The 24901-nt window shown below is 45.8% G+C and overlaps 1 protein-coding gene and 1 long non-coding RNA gene across 6 annotated transcripts in view; one reads left to right on the top strand and one right to left on the bottom strand.

The window, feature by feature from the left end:
• ASXL3 (ASXL transcriptional regulator 3) overlaps window positions 1-9624 on the bottom strand; it is a 146059-nt gene extending 136435 nt beyond the window's left edge. For 2 of the 5 annotated variants that reach the window (XM_053248191.1, XM_053248188.1), the window contains exon 1: window positions 9166-9236. Coding sequence is in view for 1 of the 5 variants with exons in the window: in XM_053248187.1 (XP_053104162.1) it covers window positions 9166-9219 (54 nt within the window). In the remaining 4 variants the exon portion in view is untranslated. Of the gene's footprint in view, window positions 1-8557; window positions 8631-8663; window positions 8741-9165 lie in introns of those variants that run through there. The other 3 variants (XM_053248187.1, XM_053248189.1, XM_053248190.1) reach the window with 3 other exon arrangements.
• Window positions 9625-12756: 3132 nt separating this feature from the next.
• LOC128324064 (uncharacterized) lies at window positions 12757-24479 on the top strand. The gene is made up of 2 exons (XR_008306612.1): window positions 12757-12834; window positions 13228-24479. It is a non-coding gene; the product is annotated as an uncharacterized LOC128324064 (long non-coding RNA).
• The last annotated feature ends 422 nt before the right edge of the window (window positions 24480-24901 follow it).

The raw sequence follows: 24901 nt of genomic DNA, 5'->3' as shown, positions 1-24901 counted from the left end.
GCTGCACTTGCAGAAATAACAACCAATAATTTGCCAGAAACAAACCAACTCATGTACAGTGCAGCAACAACAACAACACAAGAGCTCGGATATAAGATCAATGGACCTGTAAAAAAAGAAAGCAGTACATCACCTAAATGGAAGATTAGACTAGAAAATAAAATCTCCAGGCTTAGATCAGATGCTGGTAAATTGAAAGATATGAAAGAAAAGAAGCTGAAGAATGAAAACACCAAACAGTATCTGATCCAAAAATACCACCTAGATTCAAGGAAAATTAGAGAAGTCCTGGAAATAATAAAGCAGCAAATAACAGCAGTGTCAAAGAAGATTAGCAGATATGAAGCCAGAACTACACAACACAGGCAGAATCTCCAATTCCAGTCGAATCAGAGACGTTTCTACCAAAGCATAGAAGGAGAAACTGCAAAAAACGTAGAAACACCAAATAAAGAAGAAACAGTGCAATTCTGGGGGAAATTATGGGACAATCCAATAGATTATAATAAAAAAGCAGGCTGGATGAAAGAGGTCAAAAAATATAACCAACAAATGCAAGATCTAATAATAACATCAGAATTAATAAGTGAAAGAGCAAAGAAAATTAAAAATTGGACTGCTCCAGGCAACGATGAACTGCATGGCTTTTGGCTTAAACACCTAACAAGCCTTCATAAACAACTATCAAAACAGTTCAATCACATTTTGCAAGGAGGTGATATTGAACAATGGCTAACAACTGGGAAAACTCATCTCATCATGAAAGACCCAGCAAAAGGTGCAGTTCCAAGTAATTATAGACTAATAACCTGCCTTCCAACCATGTTCAAATTATTAACTGGAATAAAAGCAGATGAAGTCATGCAACACTTATTAACTAACAAACAGCTTCCAGTTGAACAGAAAGGAAATTGCCCGAACACCAGAGGCACAAAAGACCAGCTGCTGATTGACAAAATGATTTTAGAAAATTGCAAGAGAAGAAAAACCAATCTAAGTGTTGCATGGATTGACTACAAGAAAGCCTTCGATTCATTGCCTCACACATGGATATTAAAATGTTTAGAAACAACTGGTGTCAGCAAAAACATTCAGATATTGATTAAAAAAGCAATGAGCATGTGGAGTACACAGTTAACAATCAATGGCGAGACACTTGGACAGGTTAGCATTAGAAGAGGCATTTTCCAAGGGGACTCACTATCCCCTCTGTTTTTTATAATCGCCATCACCCCACTTTCACAAATACTAAACAAAACACGCCTCGGATACCAAACATCTAAAACATCAAGTCAAATCAACCATCTGCTGTACATGGACGATCTGAAGTTGCATGGAAAGTCCCAGTCAGAAATCGAATCACTGCTAAGCACTGTCCGTATATTCAGTAACTATATAGCAATGGAGTTTGGATTAGACAAGTGTGCTGCATTAATAATGAGGGAAAATAACAAAAACAGAAGGAATAGAACTGCCCAATGGAAGCAACATCAAGAACCTGGAAAAGAAAGAACATTACAAATACTTGGGCATTCTCCAGGCTGATAACATCGCACACACTGAAGTTAAAAGAAAAATTGGAAGTGAATACATCAGGAGAGTTAGAAAAATCCTCAAGTCCATACAAGCCATAAACATGTGGGCTATACCTGTTATCAGATACACTGCAGGAATAATAGACTGGACCCAGGCAGAGCTAGAGACGCTAGATCATAAGACCAGGAAAATCATGACCATCAATCATGCTCTGCACCCTCACAGTGATGTCGATAGGCTATACCTCCCTCGCAGCTCAGGTGGAAGAGGAATGCTGCAAGTCCATCAAACAGTAGAGGAAGAGAAAAGAGGCCTTGAAGAATATATCAAGGACACTGAAGAAGATGCACTTCAAATGGTCAATAATGAGAAACTATTCAACACCAATGAAATAAAGCAGGCCTACAAGAACAAGTCAAGTACCGAGCAGAAAAATGGAAAAACAAGCCACTGCATGGTCAATATTTGCACAATATAAGTGGAAAATCAGACATCACCAAGACCTGGCAATGGCTTAAGAATGGCAACTTGAAGGAAGAAACAGAGGGTTTAATACTGGCTGCGCAAGAACAGGCACTAAGAACATATGCAATAAGAGCAAAAGTCAAAAAATCCACCACAAACAGCAAGTGCCGCCTTTGTAAAGCAGCAGATGAAACAGTGGACCACCTAATCAGCTGTTGTAAAAAGATCGCACAGACTGACTACAAACAAAGGCATGACAAGGTAGCAGGGATGATACACTGGAACATCTGCAAAAAATACAAGCTACCTGTAGCCAAAAATTGGTGGGACCATCAAATTGAAAAAGTTGTTGTAAATGAAGATGTGAAAATATTATGGGACTTCCGACTACAAACAGACAAACATCTGCCACACAATACACCAGATATAACTGTAGTCGAGAAGAAAGAAAAACAAGTCAAAATAACCGACATAGCAATACCAGGGGATAGCAGAATAGAAGAAAATCACAAAATAAAAAGATCTACAAATTGAAATTGAAAGGCTGTGGCAGAAAAAGACCAAAATAATCCCAGTGGTAATTGGCGCCCTGGGTGCAGTTCCAAAAGACCTTGAAGAGCACCTCAACACCATAGGGGCCACAGAAATCACCATCAGCCAGTTACAAAAAGCAACTTTACTGGGAACAGCCCATATTCTGCAACGATATCTATAACAATTGACAATATAATTCAGCCATCCCAGGTCCTTGGGAAGGATTCGGTGTCTGGATAAAACAAACCAGTCAATAACACCTGTCTGACTGTGTAAACAAGAAATAATAATAATACATTTACATCCTGCTCTTCCTCCAAGGAGCCCAGAGCAGTGTACTATATACTTTTCTTCACAACAACCCTGTAAGGTCGGTTAGGCTGAGAAAGAAGTGACTAGCCCAGAGTCACCCAGCAAGTCTCATGGCTGAATGGGAATTTGAACTCAGGTCTCCCCGGTCCTAATCCAGCACTCTAACCACTACACCACACTTGTTTGCATTAACAGCTAAGGCTGAAGATTAAGTGCATAAACATAAGGGGCAGGTATTATCTATCATTCTAGGTAGCAAACTCACCCTTAGTCATACAGACAGTAGCTTGCAACCTTGCATGTATCAAGAGTCTCAGTTTGTGCCTATGAGCTCTTGCACAAGTGTTACAGTTTCCGCCTTAGCTCTGCTGTACATAATATATAACCAATATTTAATTCAAAAGAAAGCCACATGGCTAAATGTATTTTTATCTGTAATGCACGAAGATACTATGTCAATGAGGACTACAGAAAAGAGAAAGAAAGGAAATCATCTATTAGTGAGGTGTGGCACAAACGAAACATCAGGACACATACAAATGAATTAAAATAATGTTCAACAGCTGTCAAATTTGTGCCACAGATCCCACGGGAAAATACTGTATGGTGTTTAAAGATTTATTAAAATCAAAAGGCAAGAGATACCTGCGCTGACAACCTTAACTAGAATTTCTGAGCATGTTACATCCTTTAACATTCTAGTAATGTAGGGCAGCTTTGTACAAAGTCTTTTTGGGAAAAAGAATAGCATTCCTACAGACAAGAGTGTTTTAAATCTGTGTGCTAATCTGCCCTATCTGTGGCAGATTAAGTGCATAGTAATTCAGTACTCATACAATTTTGTAGATCAAGCATTGATCAAGCCATCAGAGTTGTCGTAGCTCGAGAACGTATCAGTCTCAACTGTTTACTTGTCACTAGAACAGAAAATGTTTCAATATTGCCTCAAACAAATTATTGATGAACCCCAAGAAAGCAGAACAAACCACCAGATGCCTACCGGCGAACACTTTATGTAGACAACTTCCAGAGGGGTAGCCATACAAAGGCTGTTGCAGCCATAAACAACAATTGCATAGCACCTTAAACACATTATCGAAGCAGAATTCTTCATAGACCAAAACCCACTTCATCAAATGCATGAAATGCTATCCTTAGTCATCAGATATACAGCAAGTCTTACATTTTCTCTAGCTTTAGAAGCCAGCCCCAAAATTTAGGGGCCAGATTGGCCTCTGCTCCAGGAGGGGGCCTCCTCCCTTGCACCAGCAATGCCTTCTGCTTCAAGGGCAAGGGAGCAGACTCCCTGCGTTGCTTGCTCACTCCTCCTCCACCTGGTCACGTCTGGCTGGCTCAAGCAGGCCATGGATGGGGATGCCCAAGAGAAGGAACCAGCAAGCAAGACAGGCCTCATGCAGGCAATGGACCGATGTGACCTGCATGCTCATTCTTCTTGATTGTGTCAGTCCATCACCTGGGTCAGGCATCACACTTAAGTTTCCAAGCAGCATGGCAGGCTGCCACCTAGGAATTGCCAAGCCCCGATTGCAGAGGATGGGAGGGTGGGTTGTAAGCAATGGGACCCAATGGTTATGAAATGCAAGTGATGCTATCTGTGACAAACGCTATGTAAAGTTTAAGTGCAAGAAATAAGCACAGTGACAGTTCACAACAGCAGTGACTGACAACAGAACAGTCCTTCTGCCAGTGCTAAGTTAGTTAACACCTGTAGTGAGATAGGAAACCATTGTCACAGTTCAAATCTGACACATTCTGATTTTTAGACTGGGATCTTCCTTTGGTGTTCCTGTGATGAAACATGTTAAGTTCCAGGCCAGTAACCATCCTGCACTTTCTGAATGTCCCAAGACCAAACTGGGACTCAGGAATAACCTACTATAGGACAAACTCAGAAGAAAAAGTGAGAGAACACCACTTATACTCATGTACAGTTCCCAGCTAAAACCATTCAGATATTTCAAGAATGACATACAGTCCATCGTGGACAATGACACATCCCTTTCAGGCCTTGAGTGGCAGACCTGCCCTTTCTTACAGACAATGCCCAATCTGAAACAGCTATTCACTAGGAACAGCAAGCCACATAACAGAGATATGGGCACAGGGACCAGACCCTGCAATAAACACATACATCAACTCTGTCCCCACATCCACTCAGGCAACATCATTATGGGGGCTCCTTCACTCCCCAGTGAGATATATATATAACATCATCTTCTGTCATTCTGCTGTCTACATAGGACAAACAGGTTGATCTCTATGCAAAAGAATAAAGACAGAAATCTAAAACTGAATGAAATTGACAGAAATCACAACTTTCAGAAATCAATAGGACAATATTTTAACATCCCAGGATACTCTCATATTGAGAATGGTGAAGGTCATCATTCTTGAACAAAGAAACTTCAAAAGGAAGACTTCAGCATGAAAGTGCTGAATTCAAATTTATTAGGAGGTTTGATTCGGTTTGTTTAGGCTTGAATCAAGCCTAAGACAATAGTTTCCTGTCTCACTATAAGTGTTAATTAACATAGCATAGCCAGGGGAAAATGTGTTGTCAATTACTACAATTGATAATTGTAGTCTTACAATTTCATTCTTATTTCATGTATTTTACACAGAACTGCATTACCATTTGGCCCTGCTTACAATTGTTTTCAATAACCTTGACAATATCAGTTGTCATGTGACCCAATGGGTAATACTTCATGCATCTGATGTGGGCTGTAGTCCACAAAAGCTTAAGTTACAATAAATGTGTTATTCTTTAAGGTACTACAAGACTCTGACTTGAGAGTGATCCCACCTTAAAATAATCCAGATCAAACACCAATACAATTACAAAACCAGAGCCAATATAAGTAATACTGTGTACTATCTTTCTATTGTATGGGCCAATTAGGAATTACTGAGTATGAAGGATGCATGCCTTTGTGCAGGGAGGTCAGACTAGCTGACTTTCACATATACATTTGTGTCTAAAGGTCCATACTTGTCTCTCCTCTTGTAAACAAAATCTAAACAGGGACAGAAGATTGCTGCACATTTGCTGTAAGAACCAATGGTTCATACTGGCCAGCAATTTAAACCTGACTGGCAGCCACAGATCTCAAACTTCTCACACATTTATATCCCCATTCTTCTGCTTGTAAGACCCCTTAACTGGAAATTACAACAATTACGAGTGGGCATCATGATTGCCAAGCATATATTCTACAACTAAGCTACAGCATCATCAGTCAGGCTTGCATAATTTCACTTGCCAACAGTGTTCCCTCTAAGGTACGGCACATGTACGTGCACTCACAAGTTTTCTGATGTCCGCTCAGTCAGTTTTAGATCCCGCTCAGGCTGAATCATGAAGACCCCATTCTGAATGCACGTCCGCACAAACTGCCTTGATACTACTGCCCAGAACAAAACTCATTCCACACACAGATGAAAAAAGTTAGCAGGAATACTGATTGCCTAGCTCACAGCAGCAACTGTGGCACCATCTACTGGTGAGCATGACACGCCCCTGCCTTCCTCCCAACTTCGGAGCATCATCCCCAGTTGTATGGTGAACCCCTTCCCTTCCTCCATCCTGGGAAGAAGAGTAAGAGTTGTCTGGTGCTGCGCCGCCATGGTGCTTGGCTGCGCAAGGTCAAAGCTCACCTCACTTTCTTTCCTATTCAACTGCAGGTAAAGGAGACAGGGGAAGCCACTCAGCCATGGTACTTCAAAGCATCTCAGCTGAGCAGTAGCCTCAGACCCCGCCCCCAAATCTCCTTGCTGAAGGTAATGGGAAAGCAATAGCTATGTAGGTTAGGCAGAGAGTATGTGGGGGTCAAATTAATATATCCAGTGTGGTTTCAGACTGGGAGGCATGGACAATTTCCTAAGCTTAGAAGGGGATGCAGTTTCATAGAGTTTGAAAAACTGTGTGCCATTGATACAATGTAACACATCACCATGTTTCATAGAAAGTAAACACTGTCTCTCTCACCTGAGTGAGGCCTGGGCTACAAAAAGAAGGATGTTATGTGAAGCACGAGAAAGACTATGTCTCTCAAGCTAGCTCTTGTGTTGTTTATGAGGACTATGTCTTATTAATGAATCTGCCTTAAAACATCCCCTCATTTATGCAAACAATCACTCTTGCCATTCACCTTTGTCATTCTTGACAACTTATATCTCAAATATTGAGGATACAAACAGCATGTAAGGTAGTCAACTGCAGCTTTTTAGCACAAAGAAGTAAAGTTAGGTCAGTATTTAAAATGAATTTCTATGTTGCTCAGTAGCTTAAGAATCTTAAATATAATCAATACCCACCACTGGAACACTGTGGCAAACTTAGGGGTTTAGAGCTGAACAGATTGTTCCTTCTCCCCCCTCCACCCCCTTGTCCAGCATCTAATAAAATGACATATCATTGTTACAACTATGGTGTATTACAGTTAATAACAAGTTTATGCAACAATATGTATGCTATTCTAACACTAATGGCTATGAGGAAGATTGTATAACATTTTCATATAACTTATACATGGAAGCTTAAACTATCACACAGTGCCTTATAATCCCACAGAACATAGCACAAAACATATTTTTAAACATAGTGTGCTTTGTAAGAGATGATGCAACAAAAAAGAATGTCATTACCAATATTCACTAAAGTAAATATTGGTAATGACAATGGGGGTAAAACAAAGCATTTTAAAATATTATGCTATATAGCCAGTAGCTGATCTTCAAGCTGTTCTTTTTCCTTTATGTTGCTACACTGAACTGAGAAACTTCACAAAATACACACATAGCAGTGTACAGCAACATACTGTTCTGTATGAAGCAATAATGCAGGGCCAGTTTAATTTGCAAGATTGAATTCCAAGATTGAAAATCAATTTTTCAAGCATGAACTAAAACAGTACAACAAATCACAGAAACAGGTGGGGGAAGAACAGACAGATTTCCTTTATGGATGAATAATAATGTCCTTTAAGACATATTTGACTTTTGAGGAATTAGATATTTGGGTATTTTCTGAAAAGGGAGAATCAGAAACCTTGGAAACTCCACAGTGTGCAAGAAAATCCCTCAACATTTAAGATAAACATATGCATGCTAAAATATGATTATAATCCTGGGGTATTTAATTTTACAATTACACAAAGAATTGGGGTGGTGGGAAGGAAGGGAGAATCCTGGACAGTATGGCCAGGGACATACCATTGCTTTTTGTTGGGCGGAGAAGTATGCAGAGGGTCCTGGATAATCCACTCACTCTCATATACATATTAAGGAAGAATCTTTCTAGGTATTTCACATTAGTAAAAAGGAGTAAACACTGCTTATTATACACACACACACACAATGGGAGTTAATTACAAATACACAAAATAGAGAGGGCATTTCCCACACTACTACACAGGAATTACTCTCTGGCACACGTGTCTTTACAAAGGGAGGTGCCCTGTGAAAAATACTGTTTTTGTTTGCACATACACACATACATACAAATGAAATGATCATAGAAGCAGTCTGCACACCAAACCCCATAATCAGGAGAGAACTGGAACCCCAACTCCAGGCTATCACCTCCACATATGCCCCAATCCCAAAAGATGAAGAATGAATGAATGAATGAACGAACGAACAACTACAAGCAAGTTATAACCAGGATAGGAATGCCTTTCTCTATTACCCCAGACGAGGTACCCTGCCCCTGGCTGTAGTCACTGCCCAGGTGAGGAGGAAATCCTGCCTCTTCATCTAGCTTTCAGATCATCATTGTGGGATTACCCCCTTACCCTGGAGTGCTTGCTTATTGCTTGACCAAGTGAGTGGGGCGGAGGCTCCAAATCTGCCACCCAAAGAACTCGGATCCCCAGTCCTATGAGTGTTTGGTAGGTTAACTCCCCCTGGCCCCTAACTGCGTGGCCTTTTTACACCGGAGGTTCCTTCTTGGTAACTACCTCATTATGGGACGTGGCATGCAGATAGTCCCTAAACAAAGTAGTTCCCATAGAACACCCGATGCAAAGACTTCTGCTCGGATCATTGTTCCACGAGAATGCAGCCTCCGCTTCCCGTCTCGTCCCGCATATATAGATCCAACGCTCCCGTGAAGCTCGAAGGGAATTGGTTGCCCCACGCGCAGTATTGCACGGTCACTCCGGCATCCCCTACCGTCTGCAACAATGCAAGCGGCTCGGGTGGGGAGTGGGCTGCGCTAGGCGCCTCCCCGACTCGCCCCGGGAACAGCAGCCGGGCGGGCCGGCCCCGCACACACGAAGCTCCGGTCGCACCTACCAGGCGGGCAGCCTCGGCCCAGGTGCGGTCCTTCTTCTTCCTCTTGTCTTTCATGTTTGCATCTCATTGAGATGGCTCTAGAGGGGGCGGGGGCGGGACGGAACGTGCAGGGAGGGGGTGGGGGGAAGGAGGGGGAACCCGAGGGTCCCGCACAGACAATGACACGGTGACGTGGAGTTCTAGAACCCCTGAGGGAGGGGCGGAGGAGCGACAAGGAGAGGGAGCGCTGGGCCGGCTTGGGCTCGCGCTCCCGCGGCGGCGGCGGCGACACAGCTGACAGCTTGAGGGATGCTCCGCTACGCAAGTCACAACAATGCACTGTGACGTCACACAAGGGAATGGCGACTGCACAAAACATCCCAGCCAAGGCAGTCGTGCTCGCGAGCAAACCGCACGAGACGCACAGAAAAGAAAGAGCTCCCAAAGATCTCGCGAGAGCTGCTGGAGACCCTCTCTTCAACCCACTCCCGTCCCCCTCTATCCCGTTCTCTCCTTCCCCCTCCCACTTTAGCTTTACACATAGGACGAAATCGTTAAGCGAAGACTACATTTCCCAATGCGCAACGCTCCCATGCCCCCACTAGCAGATTGGGGTTTTTTTTTAAGCGAAAAGGCAGAAATCCGGCTTTTTTTCAAATGCTTTTGGCTTCACAAAATCCTTCTGGCTCTCTGGCTTATTTCTGGCTTTTCCCCCACGCCATTCTGGCTCCGAAAACCAATTTGGCTTGTTGGCTTTGGTTTGGCTCTTCCTTGGCTTTTTTGGCTGCGTGCCTTGGCTTTTTCTCCGCCCCTCCCCCAACTCTGCTGCAGGGCAGGAGGAGGGCAGAGGGCAACTTAGGGCTATCCTGTCACCCTACCCCCTCCCTCTGAGTCACGCACACACACACACTGTCTCTCTTCATCTTCTTGTCTGTCTGGGTCAGTCTCACAGGAACACTCCCCCTCCCCCCGCCCCGGAAAACAACCACCAGTGACCACCACCAATCCTGTAGAGGCTGAGACTCGCCACTGACTGCAGCCAGGACCACCCAGCCACCCACCCACCCCCGGACCGACCAATCAGCACGCCACCCCTGTGGTGCACACATGACGTCAGGAGGTGTGTGCTCTGGCCAAGTTTAAAGAGCCCGCGTCACGTGCGCTCGCTCTCTTCTTCGGACTTCTTCGACTCGAGGAGGATGACCAGAGGCGAGGTGAGCACTAACAGCAGCACAGCAGCAGCAAAACACACAGCAGTACAACAGTGGCGGCGGCACCACCACCACATGCGAGGAGGACTCTCGGAGCGGCGGAGCGGCAACGGTGGAGACGACGAGAGATCGAGATTGAAAGGCAAGTCCCCGGGCTGGCGGCCGACTTGTTGCACTTGTGCGCACGTGGCTACCCGGCCTGCCGCCTGGCCTGGCCCTGGCCAGCCCTGGTCTCTGTCAGCCCTCATTGGGTGGGTAATTATGGAATCAATGGATGGAAGCGGGACAGGATGGGAGGGGGTTGGGACTCGGGAGCTGCTGTGGGAGGGTCGAGAGGACCCTCGGGTTGGGAGAGCTCAGCTGTGCTTGCTAGTTTGATCATGATGCTGTGCTGCTGCGGCTGCAGCGGCGCCTCTCCGCGCCCCCCCCAGCCCCCACCACTGTTGTTCGTTCACCACAGGCCGCCCGGCGGTGAGGCGACTGGCCATCAGTCGCAGGCACACTTGCCCGCACGTGGCTGCCTGCTGCCAGCCTGGCTCTGGCCTGGTCTCTGCCCTGGCCCCCTGCCCTGCTGCCCTCAGTGCCCTGGCCCTGTCTGGGCCTTTCTCCTCCAGTCCAACTCCTCACTCAGAGTCTCAGGGGGAGGGTAATGGATCTGGATGGGATGAGAGCGGGACGGACGGAGCGGCTGCACCGGAACTAGGGAGGGACTGCTCATGTGAGTGATGATGAACTTTATGTGCTGCAGCTCATGCCCTGCCGGCCACTTCGGTGCCTCCATGCCCCCCCACCACCACTGCGCTGTTCACCGTATGACTCTGGGCTGCTGCCCCAGGGGGCCCGGTAAGGGGCAGGGGGGCCATTGAACTTGAAGCCTGCCTGGCCCTGGCGGAGGCCGCCGGTCACGGTCAGTCACCCAGCAGGCGGGCAAGTTACTATGTGGGGGGGGGCTTACTCACTCACTGTGCTGTTTGTGGGCATTAAAGGTGTCCCGGGCCCCAGCGGTGAGGTAACTCTTAGTCCGGTCGCCGCGGCCGCACTTGCGCGCATGTGGTGGCTGCCTCGGCCGAGTCCTGCCGGGCCAGCCTGGCCCTGCCCGGCTGGCCACTCTCTCTGCCCTGCGTCAGGCATTGCCTTGCCACCTCCTCCTCAGGGTCCTCCAGACTAGAGATTCCAGGGAGGTCATGCGGGGTCGGTGAGGGGCGGAAGCGGGACGGGGTGGAGGAGAGGTAGCGGCTGTGGGAAGGGAAGGTCGGGACACAGCACAGCAGCTGGTGAGCTTAGTTTGATGATGATGCGCTGCTGCCGGGGTGCCACTCCACGCGCCCCCACCCACTGTCGCTGTTGTTTACCCGGCGGCGAGGCAGCGAGTACCACTCACACCATCGGTCAGTCGCACTCTCCCTCCCTGCACATGTGGCCGCCCGGCGGCCTGGCTCTCTCTGCCCTCCCCTGCCCCCCTGCCAGTGCCTGGCCTGGCTGCCTTCTCCTCAGGGGGTCGGGAGGGTAATGGACCCGGGACGGGACACAGGACAAGAGCGGCTGCAGGAGGGACTGCTCAGTGCTTAGGTTGATCTCATGATGCTGCCTGCGTGCCGCTGCTGCGGCGCCTCTCAGTCTCTGCGACCTCCCCTCCCCCCCGCCACCGCTGTGAAAATAGTACTAGAAAAAATGAAATGCACTAGGAATGCAATGTACTTGAAAAGAAAGAGTGCAAGATTTTACTTTCTTAATTATCTTTGGATGGTGATCAATATTTGTACTGGAATTTAGTTCTGATTTAGGGTGTATATGTGGGAATTTCAAATGGATAGGTCAAGTTGGCCTTAAAGGGCTCTTAATGCATGTAATAAACATATGCTCTGCTTTTAAAGGCAAAAAATGCGGTGTGGGGCCAGGCTGTGGCATGAGGAATTAGAGGGGGGGCATTAAAGGTGTCAGTCCTCTTTTCTTCTTCTGCCACTGTGTTTTTCCATCCTTAAGAGTACTTGGGGGGGGCATTAAAAAGGGTGCCTCTTTTTCTTGGGCTTCAGTGCTGCTGTGTGGGCAGTGCACTGGCAGTGACTGTGAGCAGACTGTGTCTGTGAGGGCCAGCCCAGCAGTGCCCCCTACTGTAATTTTAGTAGTACATGTCGCTCTGGGCTCCTTGGAGAAAGAGCGGGATATAAAATGTTTAAAAAAAAATTAACCCTGTTTTATAGTTTCATATCATTTTGAATGTTTTGTAAACCACCTTGAGATTGTTTTAATGAAAGGCGGTATAAAAATCTAGTAAACAAATAAGTGAATAAATAAATAAATAAATTTCTCTTGGCGAGGTGGGGTGGAGAACAGCAAAGCTGACAGAGCTTCAGGTGTGTGTGTGTGAGACTGTGTGTGTAATTTTCTTTTCATTCTTTACAGACTTCTTGTGTCGACATCCATCAATTTGTACGCATCCATCCAAGTGATACTACTTTACTGTGGAGTTTGAAGCCAGGTAATCTATTTATGTAAATTGTGATTCTTTAATGGAGTGTTGACCACAGTGATGGAGCAATCATACTTCCTTAATATTAGACTAGAATTGGTCTAGTTCTACCAATAGTGGTCAATACAGATTTATTTTTGCTTTGAAGAAATGCTACTTTGTAATGGAAGTGTTATCCAAGAAGACACTAATAAACACTCACTCTAGTACACATTTCAGTAATTTCATCTAATTCCACTCTTAGTTTTATTCCAATAGTTTGATTAGGGTTAGGGATCTGACATTCTTGGACATATTGCACAATTGGCTTTGCTCTGTTTCAGTTACTGCGGCCACTATCCCAAACAGCAGACTTCACATTGCACTGCCACTGATATACTTGTTTTGTGTTTATTACAACAGGGAGTCGAGACAGGCAGTGCAGCAACTGCGGCAGCACCCGGGAGCAGCAGCACCTCTTCGCGCGGCTCTTTTGTCCATAACTTGTCACCATGTCCAAGTGGAAGCCTTCCTATGACAGCAGTCACAAGTACAACACCAAATGGGAAAAAAACATTTGTTTGGGTCAAGAAGGCAGCAGATGGCTCAGAGGACGCTTACTGCAAATTGTGCCACTGCACCATTTTGCCAAGAACGAGCAACCTTCACAACCACGAGAAATTTATTTTTATTTTTTATTTTATTTTTACATTTATATCCCGCTCTTCCTCCAAGGAGGCCAGAGTGGTGTACTACATACTTAGGTTTCTTCTCACAACAACCCTGTGAATTAGGTTAGGCTGAGAGAGAAGTGACTGGCCCAGAGTCACCCAGCTAGTATCATGGCTGAATGGGGATTTGAACTCGGGTCTCCCCGGTCCTAGTCCAGCACTCTAACCACTATACCACGCTGGCTCAACAGAAAAGCACAAGCAGAGAGTTCCCTCACAAGGACAGCTGCAACTCAATGTAACAAAAGCTCCCAGCCAACTTAATTAGAAGATTAAAGCAGCAGATCTGCAAATAGCTGTGAGCATGACTTGCCATTGTGCGATACGTTCAGTTGACCACATGACCGAGATCATGGCAGCACAAGGGAAGTGGAGCACACTGGAGCACATAAAGCTACGTAGAACAAAATGCTCCTGCTTGATCCAAAATGTTATCTCGCCTGCACTTAAGAAAGAGCTCATTGCAGACTTAAAGGACAAGAAATATGCTCTCCTTGTAGATGAATCAACTGACCGCAACACAAAGACACTTGTGCATGCTAGTTCGATTCTTCAGTGAGAGGAAGAAGGGAATTGTGACTGAATTTGTCGGTTTGCTTCCGGTTCAAGAGGCCACAGGAGAAAATATCTTTAATTTGATTGATCAGGAGATAAAAAGATTTGGCCAGACTCTTGCAAATTGCATTGGTTTTGCATCAGATGGTGGATCTAACATGATTGGGTGCAACAACTCAGTGTGTTCAGGACTAAAAGAAGAATCTCCTTCCAGTGTTCAATTCAGATGCATTTGTCATTCACTGGCACTGTGCATTCAACATGCAACATCCAAGCTGCCATCAAATATTGGATTTCTGCTGTCAGAAATACCCCGTTGGTTCCTCAAAAGTGATTTGAGGCAAGAGGCATTCAAACAGCTGTTCAGAGTGATGAACACAGCCACAGAATTTGCGCCTACCCGAACTGCTCCCCTCCCCTTCAAAAAACCTTCAGCTACACGGTGGCTTGTGTGTGGAAAGGTCATGTACAACATTCTGATGAACTGGGAGGAGCTGAAGGCTTATTTCACCGCTGCTGAACTAGCCCAATGCACACCTGACACTAAATTCAAAGCCAGACTCCTGAAGGAATTGCTGTGGGACTACAAAAACTACTTATTCTTTGAGTTTGCAACACCTGTTGTGCAGGAATTTGAAAGACTGAACAGCTCCTTTCAGCAAACCAAAGCTGACCCTCATGATCTGCACGAACAGTTATTCCAACACCAGAAGAGTCTGCAGATCAGACTGCATGATGCCAGAGGGTAGAAAAAAAAGATTCATCAAGTTGATTTGGGGGTCAAATTCCTAACAGCTTGTAATAAGTTCCTGCAGGAGAATAAGAACAGTGCTGAGGCTCGTCTAGAAATAGACGATGTCAAAGGGAGATGTCTGTCCATGCTGGAAGAAGCTCTGAACCAGATCACACATTGACTTCCATCAGCCAGAGACACATTTAGAGGCCTATCAAAACTGTGCCCTGTGATAGTCTTGAATCAAGCTTCAAGGCCTATGTTTTCAGAGTTGCCATTCATACAGCTGCTTGCAGGAAATGACATCTGCACAACTGAAGAGTAGTACAGAAAATTGCCTTTTGTCGAGTGGAAAGAAGAACCTGAATTCGAGAAAGATGGACTACCGACAGACACTGAAAAGTTTTGGCTTGGTGTCTTCCAGCATCTGGCTTTTAAAGAGCTGGCCAACTTCGCCCTGACATATTTATTTTATTTATTATTTATTTATTTGATTTCTATACCACCCTTCCAAAATGGCTCAGGGTGGTTTACTTGCCTGACAACCCCTGTCAGCAATGCTGCAGTTGAGAGGGTATTCTCCCTCGTATCCTCTGTGAAAACCAAGGCAAGAAACAGGATGCAGCTGACGATCCTTGATGCCATAGTCAGAACCAGGTCAGAACTGCTGCTTTCGGGCAAATGCTGCAAAGACTTTACTGCCTTGCATCCCAGGATTTGTAGTTTGTTGGAACAAAAAAAAAAAGTACCAATCTTGTTTTATTACTTACTAAGGCGTTTTACAGGTGAAACTCGAAAAATTAGAATATCGTGCAAAAGTTCATTAATTTCAGTAATGCAAATTAAAAGGTGAAACTGATATATGAGATAGACGCATTACATGCAAAGCGAAATAAGTCAAGCCTTAATTTGTTATAATTGTGATGATCATGGCGTACAGCTCATGAGAACCCCAAATCCACAATCCCAGAAAATTAGAATATTGTGAAAAGGTTCAACAGTCTAGGCTCCAGGTGTCCCACTCCAATCAGCTAATCAATCCATAACACCTGCAAAGGGTTCCTGAGCCTTTAAATGGTCTCAGTCTGGTTCATTAGGAATTACAATCATGGGAAAGACTGCTGACTTGACAGTTGTGCAGAAAACCATCATTGACACCCTCCATAAGGAGGGAAAGCCTCAAAAGGTAATTGCAAAAGAAGCTGGATGTTCCCAAAGTGCTGTATCAAAGCACATTAATAGAAAGTTATGTGGAAGGGAAAAGTGTGGAAGAAAAAGGTGCACAAGCAGCAGGGATGACCGCAGCCTGGAGAGGATTGTCAGGAAAAGGCCATTCAAAAGTGTTGGGGACTTTCACAAGGAATGGACTGAGGCTGGAGTTAGTGCATCAAGAGCCACCACACACAGATGGATCCTGGACATGGGCTTCAAATGTCGTATTCCTCTTGTCAAGCCGCTCCTGAACAACAAACAACGTCAGAAGCGTCTTACCTGGGCTCAAGAAAAAAAAGAACTGGTCTGTTGCTCAGTGGTCCAAAGTCCTCTTTTCTGATGAGAGCAACTTTTGCATCTCATTTGGAAACCAAGGACCCAGAGTCTGGAGGAAGAATGGAGAGGCACACAATGCAAGATGCTTGAAGTCCAGTGTGAAGTTTCCACAGTCTGTGTTGATTTGGGGAGCCATGTCATCTGCTGGTGTTGGTCCACTATGCTTCATTAAGTCCAGGGTCAACACAGCCGTCTACCAGGAGATTTTGGAGCACTTCATGCTTCCTTCCGCAGATGAGCTGTATGGGGATGCTGACTTCATTTTCCAGCAGGACTTGGCACCTGCCCACACTGCCAAAAGTACCAAAACCTGATTCATTGACCATGGGATTACTGTGCTTGATTGGCCAGCAAACTCGCCTGACCTGAACCCCATAGAGAATCTATGGGCCATTGCCAAGAGAAGGATGAGAGACATGAGACCAAACAATGCAGAAGAGCTGAAGGCCACTATTGAAGCATCCTGGTCTTCCATAACACCTCAGCAGTGCCACAGGCTGATAGCATCCATGCCACGCCGCATTGAGGCAGTAATTGCTGCAAAAGGGGCCCAAACCAAGTACTGAATACACATGCATGCTTATACTTTTCAGAGGTCCGATATTGTTCTATTTACAATCCTTGTTTTATTGGTTTCATGTAATATTCTAATTTTCTGGGATTGTGGATTTGGGGTTTTCATGAGCTGTACGCCATGATCATCACAATTATAACAAATTAAGGCTTGACTTATCTCGCTTTGCATGTAATGCGTCTATCTCATATATCAGTTTCACCTTTTAATTTGCATTACTGAAATTAATGAACTTTTGCACGATATTCTAATTTTTCGAGTTTCACCTGTATATACTCTTGTCCTAGCTCATGCTAACTTAAGCCACTTCCTCCCGCTGTAAAGTTTGCATTCTAGAAAAGTTCAAACAGAGCCAGTTCCAGGTTTTGGAGAAGCCTTGTCAACATGCCTTTGGTTTGTGGGACCCCATGTTCCTCCTGGCCGAAAGGTCTCACTGCCTGGAAAGGGATTCATCTTGCTTTTACTCTCTGTGGGCGGCTATACTTAGGAGCATTCTCCCTTGCTGGGCAAGCAGGAGCTTCTCAATGCACCTCCCCCACCAGGAAAGATCAAGCAGAGGGGCTCTACAACCCTCCACTGGCTTGCTTTCTCCATCACCTGCTACGCTCTCTTGCTTGCCTGTTCTCTCTCTCTCAGAGGACCAAACCTCACCACAGTTCCACTCAGAGGGAGAAGGTAAATGGATGGTAAAGTGTCGGCTGCTTGCTTCTTGCTGATGCTGCCTATGCTTGCTTGCTCACCCGAGCACTTTCAGCAGGCAGCATATCAAAGAGGAGGAGGCCTACCTATCCGAGGAGACCCCCAAACCCGACAAGAGGGCCTCCAACCCATGCTGAAGGATGGTGCTCCTCAGTTTGGTCAGGGGTCAGCCTTGGTGGACTCTCTTTCTGGATAGTACAGCAGTTGGGTTTGGAGCAGAGAAGACCCCTGTCCTCACTACCATGCTATCCAGAGAACAACTGGCAAGCCTTGTCCACCAGTGGACCCAATCCTAAATGTCCCATTGGTTGTCCCTTGTTCACTGCCACCCCTGTTCACTCCCGGATCTCCTCTGGACTACTTAGCAATGTGGAGAATTTTCTGGATGATGATGATGATGCAGCTTACTGCTGTGCTACCTAGAGAGAGAGAGTGATGGGCAGCAGGTGCTCCTGACTGCCTACGACCACTACTCATCCGCATTCTCTCAGCAGGCCTATCCTCACCACCACACTGCCTAGAGGAAGTTGGCAACTGCTCTTTGCCCTCAATTAATGAACTAAATATTGCAGCCCTAGTTCCAAGGTTTCCAGAGGGCATCAGTTATTTGTGTGGTGGTGGTGGTTAAAGGGGCATGGATGAAGTTTGATATCTTCTCTACTATGGGATTAAGTGGAAGTGTTTGACACTCAGCTATTATATTAAGGATCCCCAATGGCAATTGGAAAGCACGGCTTCCTTTTGAGAAGCCACATGAACACATGTTATCTTCTGAATGGCTACATAAATTGGAAGGGCTATACCAGGAAACTAATAGTGATTTTCTGGATAGGGAGTGTCTCCAGATGTTTGTTTATCATATTTATATACCACCTGATTTCCCAACAGTTGCCTTGCTGTCAAGCCAAATTATAATCTTTTTAAAAAAGAAATCTGTATAATTTATATAAGTACTAGCTGAACCTGCACAGAGCATCTGTGTGCTAGGACTTTTTTCTCTCTTCTTGCCCCCGCCCCGCACAACCCCTGCTTTATTGCTCAGTTTCAGCCACTCACTCTCAGCCTCCCCCTCCCTGCCACTCGCTTGCTCCCTGCTCGCTCAATCACTTGCCCTCTCCCCAATGCTCACTCACTCACCCCCTCTCTGATGCTCACTCGCTCCCCTATGCTTGCTTTCTCACTCACTCCCTTCTCGCTCGCTTGCTCACTCGCCCCCCCTGCTCACCCACTCACTCGCCCCTTGCCCACTTGCTCACCAACTTGCCTGCTCACTCACCCCCCTGCTCACTTGCTCATCTCTCCCCACCACTTGTTCACTCGCTCACCCCTTCCCCAATCACTCACTTGCCCCCTTCCCACTCACTCACTCATGCCCTACCCACTCCTCCTCAGTATAGAAGAGGGAATATAGAACTGCATATAAAAACCCCACTGCTCAATCTCCACAGCGCTCCTGCTCTGTTACCTCCAATTGGTAAAGTACTTTGTGGATGGGGCTTGCCACGTACATCCTTAGCAGGTGTGTGTGTGTATACACACACACACACACACACACCACACACACAGAGTTGGAGAAATATATAGTGCCATCAAGTTGGTGTCGATTCTTAGTGCCGACCACATAGATTCTCTCCAGGATGATCTGTCTTCAACTTGGCCTTTAAAGTCTCTCAGTGGTGCATTCATTGCTGTCATAATCAAGTCCATCCACCAGGCTGCTGGTCACCTTCTTCTTCTCTTTCCTTCAACTTTTCCCAGCATTATGGACTTCTCAAGGGAGCTGGATTTTTGCATAATGTCTCTGAAGTATGATAGTTTGAGCCTGGTCATTTATGCCTCGAGTGAAAATTCTGTATTGATTTATTCTGTGATCCATTTATTTGTTTTCCTGACTATCCTGGGTATTCTCAAAAGTCTTCTCCAGCACCAAAGTTCAAAAGCATAAATGCTTTTTCTATCTTGCTTCTTCAAAGTCCAGCTTTTGCATCCATAGAGTGTCACGGGAAAAACCATTGTCTGAACAATTCTAATCTTTGTAGGTACAGACAAAAATATATCTATTATAGATATAGATATACTGAATCTTCTGAAAGGCAGCAGAAATGCACTGGCCATAGAACTCAGAGGATGATTATTAGTTGGTTATACAGTAATGCTTAGAGAGTGCCCCAAGTTTCCAAAGTGATGCTTTGGTGAGAAGTCATATAAACACCTTTTCCTGCTGAATAGCTATAGAAATGAATGGAAAGAAGACACTAAATTGTTTTAACAATTTAACAAATTGTTTTGTTAAACAACAAACAAACCAAATTGTTTTAACAATTGCAAAATTGTTTTATGAAACCTACAGGACCCTCCTCCCATCTAATCATATAGCCACATGAATAATAAGTTAGCCACATAATGGTTAATGCATGAGTGAAGTGTCACCTCAAGGTCCTGGAGAGGCCTTCATGCTTACTGTGCCACCTCTCCCCCTGCCACTCCAAATTCCAGTGGAATTTTTTTCAGGAGAATTGTAAGATCTCAAAAACTGAATAACAGCAAAGTTATGTTGAGTGAAGTGCTGGAAGACCAGAGGTGAGCAAATTCCCTGTCTTCAAGAAGTGTTCTGCCTAGTATGACTTACACATCATGGCAACCTTCTTGCAGTGAGTGGAGCACAGCTGGGAAGTCTCACAAAGGTAAAGAGGAGTTCTGGTTTTTGGTGCAGCTGGTGGGTTGCAGGTATGGACAACAAGGGGTTCAGAACAGGGTGGGCTCAGAAAGGAACAGGTCTGGAGAGTAGCTTGACAGAAAACACAGGTAGCTGGAAGAAACAGCACCAGGAGGCTTTACAGACAGGGCTTCTACCCCGAATCTCCTTCAGAAGAGTGTGTGCATGCACATACCAGCCAAACTTACCCCGAAGTCCATTCAAGATCCTTGGACCCACTCCACATACATATCAGGTTTTGATATTATGGAGCCAGCATGGTGTAGTGGTTAGAGTGCTGGACTGCAACCAGGGAGACCCAAGTTCAAATCCCCATTCAGCCATAATACTTGCTGGGTGACTCTGGGCCAGTCACTTCTCTCTCAGCCTAACCTACTTCACAGGGTGGTTGTGAGGAGAAACTTAAGTATGTAGTACACCGCTCTGGGCTCCTTTATATCCTCTGGGCAGGATATAAAATGTAAATAATAATAATAAATAATATGTCTTGTGAATACTAGCTTATCTCTAGCTTATCTCTGCTGCCTGTTACCTGTGCCCAGCAGATGAGGAGACCACTTTCCGTCTACCAGCAGGAGGGCACAGGGTGGGAGACTGTGTCTGACAACTGGGTGCTGCTGCTCTGCTGCTCTTGCCACCAGCAGCCTAAGAGACTTTACCTGCCACCTCTGCCGGGTGTGTGCATGTTGGTAGGACTGGGGCCCTTGGGCTATAAGACTGAGCAGTCTTGGCTCCACCTGCCCACCCCTGGGCTATTTAAGAAGGCTGCCAGTGGCGGTGGGCCCGCCACTGGTGGGTAGATACCAAAGGGGGTCGCCCCTTTGGGGAGCCACTTTGGTGAGAAACAAGGGCGAGGGCCATCCCCCCCTGGTTCGGTTCCTTTGGGCTGGGGCGGGGGGAATGCATCTGGCCTGGTAAGGATTGTTTTCATTATTTTGAGTCTGTCTGGAGATGGGGATATGGAGGGGCATGTCCACTGATCTCAGGGTGACTATTTCAGTGGTGATGGGGAATAGAAGAAGTTACGTTGGCACGTCAGCAGGGGAAGGGAAATCAGGGGAAGGGAAATTACAGGGGAAGGGAAATCAGAAACTTAATAGCTGTTTCCCCTTCCGGCTGCCCTGTCAGCTCTTTGACCTCGGGGAGCAGTGCCAACTACTCACAGAGCCATGCCTTGCTCCTCTTTAATGCCAGGTCAGTCCAAAATAAATCTGAAGTAATCCATTATTTGATCATGGATGAAGGGGCTGACCTGGTGTGTATTACAGAGACTGGGTTGGGGGAAGCTGGTGGCTGAGTTTGGGCCCAGCTTCTCCCTCCAGGATACTCTGTTGAGGAGGAGGTGAGGGAATGTGGGCGAGGAGGTGGAGTAGCTGTGGTCTTTAAGGATAATATCTCCCTTACCAGAATCCCTGTCAGAACATCTGGTCTTATCGAGTGTGTGTACTTGCGCTTGGGAACCAGAGATAGATTGGGACTCCTGTTGGTGTACCGATCACCCCGCTGCCCAACAGAGTCCCTAACTGAGCTTGCGGACCTTTTTTTGGATTTTGTGTTGGAGTGCCCCAGGCTTGTGGTGCTGGGGGACTTCCACGTCCACTTTGGGGCCGGGTTGTCTGGAGCAGCTCAGGAGTTCATAGCGGCCATGACAACCATGGGCCTACTGCTGGTCACATGCTTGATCTGGTCTTTCACTCTGATCAGGGTGGTGTTCCGTGGGCGGGGACTCCTTTGATTTCCCCATTGTAATGGACGGACCACCATCTGGTCAAGGTTGGACTTACAGTTACGTCCCACCTCTGCAGGGGTGAGGGGCCTATTATAATGGCTCATCCAAGAAGGTTATTGGATCCAATACGATTCCAGGAAGCCTTGGTTGGATTTAATGTTGGCTCAGCCGATGATCCTGTTGATGCCTTGGTGGTGGAAAATTGGAATAATAAACTTACCAGGGCAGTAGATATGATCACTCCTAAGCGTCCTCTCTGACCCGCTTCAAAAATGGCTCCTTGGTATATGGAAGATCTGCAGGAACTGAAGAGGCAAGGTAGACAACTGGAACACAAGTGGAGGAAGACTCAACTTGAATCTGACAGATTACGACATAGAGCACATTTAAAGATCTATGCTCTGGCTATACGTGCAGCAAAGAAGCATTTCTTTTCTGCCCGTATTGCTTCCACAAACTCATGTCCAGCTGAGCTTTTTACGGTTGTGAGGGGACTAGTAGGACCCCATGCTCCTTTGAATCAAAATTTGGATCCATCAGTTGCCCGCTATGATGCTTTTAATGAGTTTTTCATGGACAAAGTTTCTCGTATTCGGGCTGATTTAGATCTCGACTCCACAGTTAGCGCAGTATCAGATGCAGCAGTATCCAGCAACTCCTCTTGTGTGGTTAAACTGGATCAGTTCCAGTTTGTGACTCCTGAGGATGTGGACAAGCTGCATGGAGTGGTGCGTCCTACCACCTATCTACTTGATTCTTGCCCAACGTGGCTTACACTATATGGCAGGGAGGTTGTTGTGGAGGGCCTGGTGGCAATTATTAATGCCTCTCTGAGGGAGGGCAGGGTGTCCCCTTGTTTAAAGGAGGCAATTATTAGACCTATTCTTAAGAAGACTATCTTGGATCTCTCAGAGTTTAATAACTACAGGCCTGTCTCCAACCTCCCATGGTTGGGTAAGGTGATTTAGAAGGTGGTGGCCTCCCAGCTCCTGGCGGTCTTGGAAGAAACATTTCAAACTGGCTTTTGGGTGGGCTACGGGGTGGAGACTCCCTTGGTCAGCATGATGGATGATCTCCAATTAGGACTTGACAGAGGAAGTGTGACTCTGTTGGTCCTTTTGGATCTCTCGGCAGCTTTCGATACTATCGACCATAGTATCCTTCTGGAACGTCTGAGGGAGTTGGGTGTAGGAGGCACTACTTTGTGGTGGTTCCGCTCCTATCTCTTGGGCAGATTCCAGATGGTGTTGCTTGGAGACTGTTGCTCTTCAAAATCTGAGCTTTTATATGGGGTCCCTCAGGGCTCCATATTGTCTCCAGTGCTTTTTAGCATCTACATGAAACTGCTGGGAGAGATCATCAGGGGATTTGGAGCTGGGTGCTGTCAGTATGCTAATGACACCCAAATCTATTTCTCCATGTCAACTTCATCAGAAGAAGGCATATCCTCCCTGAATGCCTGCCTGGAGGCGGTAATGGGCTGGATGAGGGGTAACAAACTGAGACTGAATCCAGACAAGTCGGAAGTACCTGTTGTGCAGGGTCATTACTTAGGAAATGATATTGACCTGCCTGTTCTAGATGGGGTCACACTTCCTCAGAAGGAACAGGTACGCAGTTTGGGAGTGCTTCTGGATTCACGCCTCTCCCTGGATTCTCAGGATGATGCAGTGGCCAGAAGTGCTTTTTATCAGGTTCGGTTGATACGCCAGCTGCGTCCGTTTCTTGAGATTCATGACCTCAGAACAGTAGTACATTTGCTGGTAACCTCCAGACTTGATTACTGCAATGCTCTCTATGTGGGGCTGCCTTTGTACGTAGTCCAGAAACTACAATTAGTACAGAACGCGGCAGCCAGATTGGTCTCCGGGTCATCTCAAAGAGACCATATTACTCCTATATTACAGGAGTTACACTGGCTGCAATAGGTTTCTGGGCAAAATACAAAGTGCTGGTTATAACATATAAAGCCCTAAACGGCTTAGGCCCACGGTATTTAAGAGAGCATCTTCTTCTGCACGATCCCCATCATTCAATGTGTTCATCAGGAGAGGCTCGTCTGTGGCTACCTTCAAGTTGTTTGGTAGCCACTCAGGAATGGGCCTTCTCCGTTGTCGCTCCAAGACTTTGGAATGTGCTTCCTGCTGACATAAGACTCTCCCCATCTCAAGTGGTTTTTAAAAGATTCTTGACTCATTTTTTAACCAGGACTTTTAGCTTTTGTAATTTTAAAATTTTTTGTAAATTGTTTTAGGCAGCTTTGGGGAGTTTTAATTGATTTTAATGTTTTATTTATTTGTATTGTTTTATTATTGTGAACCGCCCAAGACTTTGGTTTGGGGCGGTATAAAAATCTATTAAATAAATAAATAAATAAATAAATATCTCGATGTATTTCTGAGTTTTAAAAATGCTAGTTTTAAGCTACTTTTTCTGAAAACACTGGAGCAAATAGGAGAGGCACTGATATAGAATCATTAGCGGGATACTGTTTTTGAAATGCAGATGTAGCTCTTTAGTAATATATCTCTCTCCCTCCCCCCTCATTGGCTGGAAGGAAAACATGGAGGCATGCCATGTGAACGTGCAAAAACCAAAACCGAGAGTAGAGGGGAGGGGCTGCTTCCCTCAATGCCGCGAATGTAATTCAAAGCGGCTTCACTCAACATTTACCCCGCAGCATGAAGCCATGTGCGAATAACTCCCTGAACTGGGGTGCTGGAGCTTGCAGCATTATTATTCCAGCAGCCATCTTAGGCTTCCAGAAGGTTTATCAATGTTGCCTCCGACATCAGGCCTTCAGTTCATTAGT

Source organism: Hemicordylus capensis, chromosome 4, assembly GCF_027244095.1.
Source record: "Hemicordylus capensis ecotype Gifberg chromosome 4, rHemCap1.1.pri, whole genome shotgun sequence".
NCBI classification, from domain to species: domain Eukaryota; kingdom Metazoa; phylum Chordata; class Lepidosauria; order Squamata; family Cordylidae; genus Hemicordylus; species Hemicordylus capensis.
Note: the sequence above shows the minus strand (reverse complement) of the source record. Positions and strands in the feature narration are given on the sequence as shown.